At 32.8% G+C, this 15,544-nt stretch overlaps 1 protein-coding gene across 1 annotated transcript in view; it reads right to left on the bottom strand.

Annotated features, from left to right (window-relative positions):
- Positions 1-4,863: 4,863 nt before the first annotated feature.
- The window catches only part of LOC105620822 (intraflagellar transport protein 56), an 11,771-nt gene continuing 1,090 nt past the window's right edge, over positions 4,864-15,544 (bottom strand). Inside the window, exons 2-7 of the mRNA XM_012202302.1 lie at positions 9,235-9,761; positions 8,649-8,898; positions 6,012-6,221; positions 5,639-5,945; positions 5,053-5,293; positions 4,864-4,975 (exon numbers count right to left, since the gene is read on the bottom strand). Of these exons, the coding sequence (XP_012057692.1) occupies positions 4,864-4,975; positions 5,053-5,293; positions 5,639-5,945; positions 6,012-6,221; positions 8,649-8,898; positions 9,235-9,761 (1,647 nt within the window). The remainder of the gene's footprint in view (positions 4,976-5,052; positions 5,294-5,638; positions 5,946-6,011; positions 6,222-8,648; positions 8,899-9,234; positions 9,762-15,544) is intronic.

Raw genomic sequence — 15,544 nt, forward strand, 5'->3', positions numbered from 1 at the left:
TAAATAAATATACTATTATTTGTTGTATTTTCGCTCATAACTTAACAACACATTTGCATTGCATGTTAAGAAGTTTTATGAATCTATCAGCCGAATCTATCAGCCGAATTATCTAAAATTCAGTTCCTCTCGATTTTCAAATATCGTATTATGTCCGACACAATTCTGAGATTCGCTCGCGTTTTAGTAAATTTTACTCTTTTATACAATCCACATATATGAATCTGTAGTCTATACAAACATATTGAGTCAATGGGTAGCAATCATCGACAAACATCAAGTATGATCGATCAATTAGAATTGGCAATCAGAGTCGGCAATCGAGTTGGCTTATGTTACGTGCCATGTCACTTTTGTTAACGTTACGTTTTTAACATAAAATTTTTCTATACTTTTGTTCCTAAACATTTCTGATAAATCTTGTTTCCTGTTACTTTTCTTATTTGCTTTTATCTATTGTTTTTAATCCTTTTTTTATTTATCCTTAAGACCCGTCTCGAATATTCAGTCTTATAGATATCTTATGACTCAATCCCTAAGGGATTCTTGAGTCATCGACAATTACATATCTCAGTTTCTTTTATCCCTATCACGTATATTTTTATTCGAAAATATCACGTTATTAGTTAAAATTTATCAGAATCTCTATCTCTTTTGTCATAGTGAAGATCCTTCTAGTTCGAATCAATCTGTTCTCATAAGTTGCGAATAATACATCTCCGATTTAGCTTGCCTGTATCAATATTGAATAAAGTTCGATCAAAAAAAGTTGTCAAATTTTTTTAATACTTTAAATATTATGTGCATCTCACTTGTAACACCTACAGAGGCTGTGTTCCAAAATTGATTGTCAGCGCAGATATGTCGTCATAAAAACATGCTGCTAACAGCATTCCAATTTTAGTATGCAATTGATATGAATTGATGCGAATATACATTTCAAATTGAAACAATACTCGTCATCTTGGATGCTGTAGCTACCTCTCTCTTCAGCTGCAGCAAAAAATGATGATAAAATTAGTGATGTCTTTACTCTCTCGCAGCATTACCACAGTATGTGTTGATAATGCTGCCAGCGCTGGCAAACAATTTTGTAACATAGCCAGAGTCGGTAGTCTGATAGGACCTTTAAACTGTAATCACAAACTTCCGACTCTGAGGGGCTCTGCACAGTAAAAGGAACAGAGAACAGAGAACAGAAAATAAGAATTTCAACCTATCAGAAATTATGTATTCCACAATACATGATTTCTAATAGGTTAAAATTCTTATTCTCAGTTTGGCCAAACCACGTCTACTTTTGCTTCGCATCGTCTGTAAGTGCGCAGTCTACCAACCGTGAAACGCGAAATATGGGGCGGTATTCATAGTCTATTTTTATTTTAAAACCATCTTAAATATAATGTCTTAAGATGTTAACAGTCCTCGGATTGACTTACGACATCTTAAGATTGACTTAAGACAGTCTTAAATGTAAGAATCAACTTTTCTCACATAAGAAAAGATTCAGTACCAACTTCATAATGCGAAACAGGTTGGTATTCATATGCCTGTATTCATAGTCAGACCTTGTACTTAAGGCTTCCTTAAATTTATCTTCAGATGCTCAGCAGTCAATGAAATAATTCGTAGAGTATGTAAAGAAATTTAAGAAAGCCTTAAATATAAAGCCTGTGACTATGAACACGAGTAATAATCAATTCTTACATTTAAGACTTAAATCAATCTTATGTTATAAATCAATCTGAGGATCTAGCAAACAAGAATAGATTGAAATGAATTGAAATGGAATTCAGATTTTCAGAAATATTGATTTCACGAATGTTAAAATGAATGCTTTTCAATTCTGAATGCATTTTTATTCATTTATAGGAATTGCATGGAGCATATCTCTATGCCTTTCAATCTAAAAATAATATTAGTTTTTTCTGTGCACACAAACACAATTCTGAATATTATTCAATTCAAAATTTTAAATAGGAAATGCAGTTTTTCAATCCAATTGAATCCAATTAAATCCAAAAAAAGTATTCGCTATTTAAAATACGCATTCGGATAGAAAAAAAATTTCAATCCATTTTAATCCATTCTCGTTTACTGGATATGAATACAGCCACATGTTTCGCGTTTCACAGTTGTAAGCTTTGCGGAATGAGAAGCAAAAAACGATAGAGCGCTAATTTTAGAGAGAGATGCTTGTAAACTGAACATACTATGTAATCTTTCTACCATGCTTTGAACTCACAGAGCAGAAAAATACAGTTCATATGGGATCCTTGGTATAAATACAAGGATATGTTCATGATAACGCCAAATAACCAATAAAAATTGCAGCCTGACTATGTCACCATTAAGCGATAAATTCAAACGGTTAAAAATGAAGTAAACCATAACGTCAATGTGCATTAAGACTGCGTTCGGAATTACGCACAAAGCGCATCATTTATTCTTATTGATCAGTGAAGAATAAAAAAGAATAAAATGATACCTCATGCGCTTCGTATGTAATTCGGAACATACCAAAGGATAAATGAAAGGATCTTATGAGAATGATGAATAATAAGTATAAATTTGAGACGTCAAAATAATAATAAATAACTAATTTTTCATGAGAGAACACACAGAATTTTCACAATTCGCATGTAGCCATGCGTTACAACGCAATAAAGTGGCTCCAGACCTCTGACAGCCATATTTTAACTGGGCCAAAGTGCTCCGAACACATGTTTACCGAGATTGCACGAATGTGATGTTGGCAGACTGCTGCGCAGAAGCCTTCTAAACTCATCCACCGGATGAGCATACTCTTATATTTATACATGGCACCTACAGTTTAATGTCGATTCCAAACGACGAAATTTTTGTTTAGAGAAGTGTTCTTGGCAAGAATACTCGGTGAGCTGCCGCTTCCTTTTGAGAAAACGAATATATGAAAATATTTTGGTTTTACTGGAAATCCCGAACCCGGAATCTCTAGCATAGACCAGTGCGCTGTCTACTTTACCACACTCTCATATGTAAAGAAATGAATTACTATAAAATATTAACATCAGAGATGTTACATATCAAAACGCAAAAAAAAAAAGTTTAAATCTCTAAAATATGTTCGTATTCGATATTGTTTGCTGATAACACCGATAATCAATAAAATTTATATATAATTTAGAGATCTTGGGTAATCAAAATAAAATTCTGATTATCGATAATAGTTATTCGTAATCGAAATAATTTCAAATAATTTCGAACATCAGTAATGATTATTTGCAATCGAAAATAATTTTAATTATTTATAATGGTTATTCGTAAACAAAAACAATTTCCATCATCAGTAATGGTTATTCGTAATCAAAATATTCTCCGACATTAGTAATAGTTATTCGCAACTGAAAATAATTTTAATTATTTATAATTAATTATTTATAATGCATATTTGTAACCAGAATCACTTTAAGAGAAATATAATTGATATGCTGTAACTTTTTTTATTTTGGTTATAACAATTATGGTGTCTGATAGAAATTCTTACCTTATTGGTCAAGATCTCGAGAGAGTGACGTGTGTGCGTGCGTGCGTACATATGTGTTTTTACACACTCATAATACATTTAAATTTATCTACAATAGTGTTTATGAAAATGCTGAAACGATCCTAAATATGGGATCATTGTGATGAATCCGAGAATGGATTTGCTATTTATAAGCCCTGTATTGAACGATTCAAGACATACCTAAAGAAAAATTATGTTAAATTGAAAAAATTATTTTTCTTTCGATGACTTTTTTAAGTTTTAAAATGGAAATACCTTTAAGAAAAGTAAAAATTTACTTGATTTCAAGAAATGACATTTAAATAAAAAAAATTCTTCTTTAACCATAGAGCAAGTTCAAATTTCTTCAATAAAAAAATTGTTTTGATTGAAGAAATCGAGAATTATCAAGACTTATCAAAACTTTCAAGAATGTACATTTTCGAACAATATTCGAAATGTTTCGAAGCAGAACAATGACTAAATTGATTGAAAATTCGCAAGAGATATGATTAAATACCCATCACTAATTATTATATAGCGCGGTAAAAGTATCGATTAGGGGACCAAGCTCCAATGATCTTGACATATGTTGTCAAGGTTATGACTCTGAGCGACCTCCAACAAGTTTTAACTGTTGCTCGTCCTTTATTAAGAAATTATTAACAAAAAAGTTTAAAAAATAATGTATATAATATCCCTTTTCCACTATATAAAACAGAAATTTTCTGTTTTAAAGTATATTTTACAATTTTTCACGCGAAGCGAGAGAGTAAAGCAGAAAAAAAATTTTCTGTTCTAAGAATAAAAATTATATAAGAAAATATGAATGTCATGCACCCCTTAAGCAGAGAGGGGGGGGGGGGAGGTAGAATGAGAGTCGCTTTGCGTGGAAAATTGTAAAATATACTTTAAGGCTTTTTCATGCTCGACGCTCATTTTTAGCGTCAAAACAAGTCACGTAATCAGAATTGCTTGGTATTCAATTTTGATTGTGACCTGTTTAACGCTCGAATCGAGCGTCGAGCATCAGCATAAAAATGCTTTAAGCAGAAAATTTCTATTTTATATGATGGAAAAAGGATATCATATACATTATTTCTTAAATTTTTTTTGTTAATAACTTTTTAAGGACGAGCGACGGTTAAAACTTGTTGGAGGTCATTCAAGGTCATGACCTTGACAACATATACCAAGGTCAAGGTCATTGGAGCTTGGTCCCCTAATCGATACTTTTATCTACTTTTATTTATCTTAATGCTACTATTTTATAAAATACAGAAAACGTTTATTGGACGGAATTGATGATATTAACAATGTCACAAAATTCATTGATATTAGCAATTCACTCTATTTTCTTTTCCCCATTTCCGCATAACACGTATTATCTGTTCTACCTGAGAATTGGATGTATTTTTCAGAATCTGTATCACTTCCGATAGCAGTTCTCTGTGTAACGAAAAAGAAAATTGACAAATTAATCTCCGATAGTGATTTTATACAAATGTACGATATGTAAAACATACTTTGGTAACTTCTCCGCAATAATATATTGAAAAGTACCACAGCATGCGCCACGCTTTCCTTCCCAATGTTCAGGATTTGGATCCATTCGCTCCAACATATCGAAGGCTTTAGCAGCATACCAGAATTCGCCTACTTTATAACACACGTTAGCAATCAATTGAAGCAAATTGAAAGACTCCTCTGATGTGTCCATCTTCAAATACAGTTCCCAAGCCAATTCGGCCTTTTCATTCATTATATCTAAGAGTAGAAAAAGCAAACAATTGTAAATTATATTATTACTATGATAATTATTTGACAAAAATTATAACAAAATATTAGAAAGTATGTTGGTTAGTATTTTGGATGTCAATCAATTAGATTGATTGATTGATTCTTGAAACTGGACCGCATATTAGTATATCTACAATAATCTACATATATGTATATGAGTCAATAAGTTATAACCTCAGAGTTTATCGACTCTCGATAATGGTTTTATCGATTAAGTTTTGAGTGGTCTCAATCGATAGCTTTTAATTATATAATAAGTATTTTTGTTTTTTTTATGTACTCTATGAGCAGAGAGATATTGTTATTACTTACAACAATATGATAAAAGACTGATGTAAATGTAATCGTTTTTATATTTTTCATTACGTATCATCAGAAAAACTTCCTCCGCTTCTTTGAAATAGCCCGCCCCAGCTTGTGCCTGAGCGTAGTTAAAGTTAAAATTATCTTGATTAGAGAAATATGTCTTTATCGAATTCAGATATAATCTGACGCGCTCGAATTGTCGGTAAAGGAAGAAAAAGGAGGCCATGCATTGTCTACCAGGTATGGTATCACACTCCGATGCTGAAGAACCCACTAATTGAAAGTATTGCTGTGCAGTTTTTATACTGTCGCGCTGAAGAAATTTAGCAATTCAGAAATTTTTCAATAAAACTAAAAGATAAATAATTTAATGACATACAGAATTAGTTTCCTGACCCATAACAGCGTTAACTATACCCTTTAAAATATATTCTTGTGGAACTGCTGGTTCTAGATCTTTGATCAGATCATAAGCTGCCTTGATGTCATCTTGTTTCAAATAATATATTACTAAATTAAGTCTGGCTTCTGGTATAACGTCTACCAAATTGGGTAAAATTTGCAAAGCGTTTTCACCACCTCTGAAGACCTACATAAAGAGAGAATAAAAATAGGAAAAGTAAAACGTATTAAAGTAACTCCAGTATGTACGCCGTATCTAATAAAAACTTAATCTATCAAGTATTATTATTTATTATGGAGTGTTATTTATTTTAAGGTAAATAAACTATGTCAGTATCTCGATTTTGTAACTTTTAACGATAATATTGATTGTTATATTGTTGCATAGATATTATACATGGTAAAAAAGCTGTGCAACAACATAATGATACCAAATTGTCGTTAAAAGTTACAGAATTAGGACACAGTAAAAATTTCGTATTGTCTATTATGAAAAAAAATTAGAAATCCAAATACTTATTTTTTGTGTAAAAAACACTTTTGAAACTCTTACATTTTTGTCGTACATCCCACAAATAGAATATATGGTTACTCATAGATGAGCTTAGGAAAAATTTATGAATAATACTTAGAAATAAGACATAAAATGGCACAAACTTATAAAATATACTTACAAAATTTTATTAAAGAATAAGAATAATATATATGTATACATATATATTAGCCAAGAAAAAATTTTTTTTTAATCGGTCATTTAGCTCAAAAGCTTCCATTTCGTGCCAAAAGAACATCCTTAAATTTTTATCAAAAAATAAGGTTTACTTAGTGAACGATTTTTAAATCAAAGTTTCGATTTTCTTTAATACATGTTTGATTTGATATAAAAATGACTTAATTCGGATTTCAAACATGGTACTATGTAAATATGGTGTATTTTTTTTATCACTGAACATGATGCAATAGTTAATTTAATCTTACGATATACGTCTTAAAAAATATAGCCTGATTAATGTGAAAAAATGACCAAATTTCAAGTTCAAGATCGATTTTAGCAAAGTTTCAAGCATTCGAATAGCATTCATTACTTCCCTCAAATTGTAGGTCTGTTCATCCAAAACAAGATCCAGTTGAAGTTTTTCCGGGACCTATATAGGGCCTCTAAAATTTGCATTTAACTGGATCATAAGACGTTTTTAAGGATAGAAAAATTTTTTTTCTATCCATAAAAAAGTTCTAAAGTCGCTTTGTGATTTTTTGACATCCTCAAATCAAATGCTTCAATTTAATGATAAAAAACTCTTTATTAGAAAATGAAATAAGTATATATAATACAAAAACATGATTTAATAAATTGAATTAACTACATACATACATATATATATATATATATATATATATATATATATATATATATACACATATTGTGTATTTTTTATTTTGTATTCATTTCATTTCCTAATAAAGAATTTTTTATTGTCAAATTGAAGCATTTGATTTGAGGTCAAAACACAAAGCAATAAACTTTAAAACTTATAAAAAAATTGTTCTACCCTTAAAATGTTTCCACGTTTTATAATTCAGTTAAATGTTAAAAACTTTTAAAGGTTCTATAAGAGATTCTGGAAAAATTCCAACTAGATCTTGTTCTGGGTGAACAGACTTACAATTTGAGAGGAGAACAACCCATTTAAACACTTGGAACCTCGCTAAAATCGATCTTAAATTTTTGAAATCTGGTCATTTTTTTTACATTAATCAAGTATGTATTTCTTAAGATGTATATCATAGAGTTAAATGAATTATTGCATTATGCTCAGCGATCAAAAAAACATACAGTACCACTTTTAAAATTCGGTTTAAGCTATTTTTGTATCAAACATTGTATTAAAGAAAATTGAAATTTTTATTTAAAAATCGTTCATTAACGATCTCTAATTATAAATATTTTTTGATGAAAATTTAGGAGTGTTCTTTTGACATGAAATGAAAACTTTTGAGCTAGGTGGCTGATTATAAGAAAATATTTTTTTTTCTTAGCAGTCTAATATGAACAGATAATTATAATTTTTTTGTATTATTACAAATGTTATGAGATTCATGCAATGCATTTATTGCATTTATTGTCAAATCCAATCTGCGGACTTTATATGCTTGATAAATCTCATCTAAAAATGTCATATATCCTCCCCAAACAAATGAGATATACAAGACAAACTGAACAAAGAGATAAATACTTGTATTTTACTATATTTCATTCCTTATTATTCCTTTACACTGATATATTATCAAATAACTATTAAGCAGTTTGCAATTCGACTATGACCAGAATCGCCGTTAACTCATCGAGCACCATTTACTCCAAAGAAGAAGCCTTTTGCAATCTCTATAGTAATTATTTTATGTAGATTATGTGCATAATTGTGCTACATTGACAAATCAATTCAACTAACAGTAATTTGATATTAATAATAACAATAGAAAAAAACAAAAGAAATTATAACATAATACTAATCAACCTAATATTATTTATCCACTCTTATTTTTTCTGACTTCTGACATAAAACTCCATGCAGCATAAATACTGGAGTTACTCTACAAGAAGTATTACACATACAACTGCATTATGTCGTATAAGATCATGGCTAGAACTGAAAGAACTTGATATTTTTTCAACGAGTTGCTTCATCTCGACCTGTGCAGCATTTCCATCATACAAACGAAAATGATTACACGCTTTCAAATTAATCGCGATCGTACTATCTGGATATTTCTGCAGGTAAACTTGAAGCACTTCTTGAGCTACATCATAGTAATCTAGCTTGTAATAGCACAAAGCTACATATACATTTAAAGCTAGATAATCTCTGAAAAGAAATTATAAAATCTACTTAATTTAAATGAAAACTATTTAATGCATTAAATCATTTTTGATCTTGTGATGAAAGTGACATAGGAATTGAAAGTGACACAGGAATGATTTGAGGAGGAAAAGAAATAAAAAAACAGGTACCTGGAATTGTCTTGCAGTTGGATAAGGAAATACAACTCAGAATCTGTTTTAGAGTCGCATCTCTTGGTGCTTTTCTCTAAACTTGCGTGAATATGCAAAAAGGTGCAAGGTAAAAATGTTATAGCCAAAAATTATACAAAAACATCCTAAAGGTTCTTGCATCAAAGAGATACAAAAGAGATATTCCAACCTGTTATCCAATAAAATTTTTTTATAGACATCGATAGCTTCTTGATAGTGAGCTTGCAAGTAATGAATAGACGCTAGACTGAGCTGATCCTCGATAATATCTTGCAGCATTTGATGGTATTTCATTAACTTGGATTCATTGCCTATCTTGTGGGCTAGGTGAAACAGTAATCTAGTTCGCAGTTTACTATTTTCTGCTTCTTCCAGGATCTTTTGTGACTCAGTGTACATGCCTAAATAAAAGTAGCAGCACGCTAGATTCGTTAGAATACCCGGAGGTACATAATCCTTGTTCCTTAAATTTTCATAGATCATTGCTGCACGTTTGTAATCGCCTAAATGAAATGCACAATATCCCATCCACAAGTCCATTTCCAAATTGCTGCTGGTGGTACTATTGAATTCCAATAATGTCAAGGCACCCGTGTAGTCTCGTTTTTCCAAAAACTCCTCTAGCTTCGGTATCTCCTTGCGCGAGACTAACGTTTGAACGCCTTCTGACGAAGCCGGTTTGGCCCTCGACAAAATCTATCAATCAGCAAATAATATGTCAATGCTTGCGTAATATATTATTTTTCTATAACTTTTATGATATTTACGAAATTAAAGAAATATGAAAGAGATATTATTTACCATTTTCTCTCTGTTTTTGTCATTTAGCGCACATACAGCTATATCTGAATGTGTTCAAGTCAGTCGCATTCAGCCATTGACATGGATCACTGATAACAGTTCTTTTATATTTGAGTGCAAGGCTCCGGTACGGCCGGATTAACGTGGCCGGTTGTTTTATGGTTTCTGCACACTGGATGCGGAAACGTTTGTCACGTGGCAAAATAAGACACAGTAATACAATGAACACATTAGAAATTGTAAGCTTATTACTGACTATCGCATCACATTTTGCTGCGCGGTCCAGTGTGCACAAGCTATTATTCAATATGCTTCGAGATATGGTAAAACAAATGAAGGTACTAAAGCCTTAAACACAATGCGAAGAAATAGCGATAGCGATAGGAATAACACGATTTCAACCTATCAGAAATCAGATACACTGGAATATACACTTTCTGATAGGTTGAAATCGTGTTATTTCTATCGCTATCGCTATTCCTTCGCATTGTGTTTAAAGGCTTAATAATAATGTGATACAAGCCGTGATCAAAGTTTCACTACAAATGCTTTGAAGCATTTGATGGATCAATTAGAAGAAAGAATTTTACAAACTGACCATTAATTAAAAAACGCTTCAAAGAGTTTGTAGCATCGCGTTGACCAGATTCATAAGTGCACAGTCGGAGCCGGCCACGATTTTCAAAAATATAATTGAAGTAATATAACATTCGAAGCGAAACAACACGCGCGCTGACCCGTTCGTGTGTATCCATGCGATTCTACTGACAGCAGTGGTAAGAGTAAAAAGAGTAGAGTGCATGATAACATAGGAACTTCACACAATAAAAGGAACAGGGAACAGAGAACAGAGAATAAAAATTTCAATCTATCATGAAATCATGTATTGTGGAATACACAGTTTCTGGGTTGAAATTCTTAGAGGCTCCGCACAATAAAGGGAATAGAGAATAGAGAATAAGAATTTCAACCTATCAGATATTATGTATTGTGGAATACACAGTTTCTGATAGATTGAAATTCTTCTACTCGTATTCATAGTTCCATGTTTCGCATTTCACAGTTATAAGTGAGGAGTACAGACTCTTGCATAACGCATAACACGAGTCCAACCAATCAGAGTTCTTTATTTTCTGGAAAGGAAAAAAACGAAGGTCTTTGATATATTTGGTCTTTGATATATTTGGTACATTAATACATTTTGTTATGCAAGAATTTGTGCTCCCCTTTGTAGGTCTTGTGGAACGAGAAGCAGAAAAACAACAGATAGCGCTAATTTTAGAAAGAGAGACGCTTGCAAACTAAACACATCATGTAATCCTTTCACCATGATTTTACATGAAGAATGCTTCATTCTAACAGGCGAATACACGATTATAGTTGGTTGGTTCTTACATTCTGATTAAACCCTTGGTAGAAATTAGACCACTGCTGAAAAGTTGGATTAATCCAATTTTTAGCGACATTGCTTTTATGCAAATATTTAGACGTAGGACAATAGGATGTAAATATAATAAGAATATTTACTTAAGTTATATTCTAAAATATTTTTTTTTTACTTTCCGGGGAAAATTTTACTCGAAATATATACAGGATGTCCGACGTAACTGTGATCATGATTTTTCTGGCACTTCCGATGATCTGACGAAAATTAATTTGGATAAAAATTAATCAATTTTCAATCGGCTACACATTGCAATATTAGAAATTTGCAAAATATTCATTTTTAGGAAAAAAATCACTAATTTTTTAAAATGGCACTATAAGCACTATATCAGATGTATAAGCTTAAATCCGCTGTTTGCTCATAGGCATTAGTGAGCGTACAAAACTACCCTGGACACACAACACACTCTTTTTTATGTGTTTGATATCTGTCAACATTAATCAGTGCACAACATCAGCAATTTCATACAACATACATTTTTTCTTTCGTAATCATGTCTAGTTTTTTGCTAAAAAAAAGCATATGCGGGAAGCTTTGCTTTTCTGTTTCAATTTGAAGAAATCGGCTGCCGAATCGCATCGAATGCTTGTGGAGGCCTATGGAGGCCTATCGCGTGGCGATAATTCTTTATCGGAAACAACGTGCAGAGATTGGTTTCGCCGGTTCAATGACGACAATTTTGACCCGAGTAACAAGAAGCGTGAAAATCGGCCCAGGAAAGTTGAGGACTGTCAATTGCAGATTCTTTTTGACGAGGACGATATCCAATCGCAAAAAATGTTTGCCGAGCAATTGGGTGTTTCTCAAGCAGCCATTTCCATGCGGCTACATGCCATGGGGCAGATTCAAAAGATCGGAAAATGGATGCATGAACTGAACGATAGGCAGATGGAGCGACGCCAAAACACATGCCAAATTCTGCTTTTCAGACAAAAAAGAAAGTCGTTCCTGCATCGGATTGTGACAGGCGATGAAAAGTGGATCTATTTTCAGAATCCTAAACACAAGAAATCTTGGGTTGATCCCGCCCAACCATCAACATCTTCCTCAAGACCAAATCGCTTCGGAAGACGATGCTGTGCATTTGATGGGATCAGGAGAGTATCATCTACTATGAGCTGTTAAAACCTGATGAAATTGTTAATGCTCACCACTACCACCAACAACTGATCAAATTGCACTGTGCTCTGCGTGAAAAAAGGCCGCATTATCGGAAAAGACATGACAAGCTGATTTTCCTCCACGACAACGCATCATTGCACACGTCAACAATGGTCCAAAACTATTTGGAGACACTCAACTGGGAAGTGCTACCCCGCTTACTCACCAGACTTAGCACCTTCTAACTATCACCTGTTTTCGTCGATGAGCCACGCGCTCGCTGAGCGGCACTTTGATTCTTACGAAGACGTCCGAAAATGGCTTGATGAGTGATTTGTCTCAAAAGGAGGAATTTTTTTGGCGTGGTATACACAAATTGTCCGAAAGATGGGAAAAATGTATAATTAGCGAGGGCAAGTATTACATACTACCTACACGTGTGATAAATTGTGACTACATTACTACGGAATATTATGAATTTCGAAATGGCTACGTCTGTTCCTCACATCTGACTGTAAGATCATCTCAAGATCATAGTATAGCAGGTCATTGAACTCGTCTTGACATCATTTACATATATTACACATACAATATTATGACCCAGACAGCACAGTAACGTTTTAAAAATATATTTAAAATGTACATATTGGACGTTTTGGACATATTAAAAACATCAGATTAGATCCACGGATATTTAAAAAATGTTTTAAAGACATCTATTTTGGATTTCTTAAAAACATCCATTTTAGGTCGCAAAGCACTAAAATTGAACTAAATTAATATATTAAACAAATTTTAGACCAATCAAAACAAAATGATTCTTATATGAGTATTATTATTGATTAATATCTTATTCCAGAATACACATCATAAAATTATAATAAAAAAAACGTTTTTTCCTGAATTCGGGAACTAATTCCATAGTGCTTTGAAACAGTCACCCATCCGGTTGCATACCGCCGTCCTTCTGAAAGTACCACTGCACTTCGATGATCGAACCTATATAATCATGAATGTAAAGTTATGATACACCTGTTCAATATGGACCTAATAGAAATTTATGCAGTTCAACTCCAGTCAGTTACTGTCTAATATTTAATCCTAATATTATAATATTATAATATTTTCAGGTTAGGAAATCATACTTTCACAGTACCAGTTATCATGTATATCTCGTTTTCGACTAAAGATCTCCACAGTCTCTCTCTTATCGATAATAGTATGCCGTATTGATATGGTACGAGTTATTTACCATAATGTATCTAAATAGTATGCAGTATAGATTTTTGTGTTGTTGAAAATTTTCAACACAACACAGATGTCCTAGGAACGTCCATAGAATGTTCAGAAAATGTTCGTACATACTAACAAAAGTGAAACTCCTCGTGCGATCTTAAAAAAATTTTCACTTGTCAAGTTAACAAAAACATGTCGGGAGCAGATTTAGAAAATTTTTTGCATGAAACGAACATTTTTAAAATGTCCAAATGTGAACATATTTGTACGTTGCGTAACGTACGTTTTTAAAACATTTGTATTATAAGTCCATAGACGTTTGGACTAAATAAAAACCAGATTTGGATGTCCAATGGACATTGGTGCTGTCTGAGGAAGTAAAAAATATGTAGTGCCATTTAAAAAAATTAGAATGACCTTGACTTTTTTCCTAAAAAAGAATATTTTTCAAATTTTTAATATTGCAATTTGTAGCCGATTGAAAACTAATTAACTATTTAACTTTTATCCAAAATAATTTTTGTCAGATCATCGGAAGTGTCGGAAAAATCGTGATCACAGTTACGTCGGATATCCTGTATAAGACATGTACCCTATAACACAGTATTTCGAGTAAAATTTTTTTCAGAGAGGATGTTTTGGAATTTAAGAGACAAGGAGACAATGAGAAAGAATGGAGAAGGTATGGAAGGATGATTAGACTCAATCTCACAAGTATACGTACAGAGGCGAATACCTGTGAGTCGTACGCATCTTTTCGGTCGAAATATGAATCAACGTCCAATCAAGGGACGATACCTGTCCATGGACAGAGTGAACATCGATTCTACTTTTTGGATTAAGGAACTTAATTCTTTTGACCCGAGATTGGATCTCGTGTGATCTCAGGTATATTAGAAAGAAAGGAGTGATGATTTAAAATAAATGGAAGCTGGTAACCTTCATTTATAATATAAATGACTTACATTTATTTAAGAAAAATTAAGTTTATATAGAACATACATACATATATATATATATATATACATATATATATATATATATCTATACATACTTATATGAATATATAAGCAAAGACTTATTATTATTAATGTAGTTACAATCGATTTGTTTATGGTAAAATGGTCGCATTAGTTAATTTCGTTATGGAAGTTGAGTGAGTGAGTGAGTGAGTGAGTGAATGAGTAAGTGAGTGAGTGAGTAAGTGAGTGCGTGTGTGTATGTGTGTGTGTACGGGAGTGGATAGGAGAAGGAAAATAAGGTTGGGAATTGGAGGCAAGAAAAGTGATACAGGAGCACATCGGGACAAGGTGCTTATAAAGGACAGTGGAAGGGTGAGGTTTCCAGGAATAAAGACGTTACCAGTCTATTTCCTTCGCTGGTGGGAGAAGAATACAGTCGAAGGAACCGATCCCAGTCGATCGGCACGGGATCTGCTTGGAATGGAGGAAATGGGAGCTGATTTAAAGAAGAAGGGGAAGAGAATTGCTTTTCGGGAGGAGGCGAAGAAGGGAATCGCTCTTTGATAAGAGAAGAGGAGATTTAGGATTTTCTAAATAGAGGAGTCGATGACAGGGAGAGAAATCAAGTCTAGTGGTGTGTTTGATTTAAAACTGGCGAGTATGAAATTTCTAAGTAGTTGTCGTCGATCGTTAGGGTGACACGGCTTGACTAGGTGGACGGCTCCGTCTACTTCTTCGGATATAAGAAGCTCGTTCCCGTGTCTTTTTAGAAGTACGGACGTATAACCAAAGGGTTAAATATGTTCGTTAAGCGTATATATGTTTATGTGCGTGCGTGCGTGCGTACGTGCGTGCGTGTATGTGTGTGTGTGTGTGTGTGTGTGTGTGTGTGTGTGTGTGTGTGTGTGTGTGTGTGTGCGTGTGTGTGTGTG

The sequence above is a fragment of the Atta cephalotes genome (genome assembly GCF_000143395.1).
Source record: "Atta cephalotes unplaced genomic scaffold scaffold00029, whole genome shotgun sequence".
Lineage (NCBI taxonomy): Eukaryota > Metazoa > Arthropoda > Insecta > Hymenoptera > Formicidae > Atta > Atta cephalotes.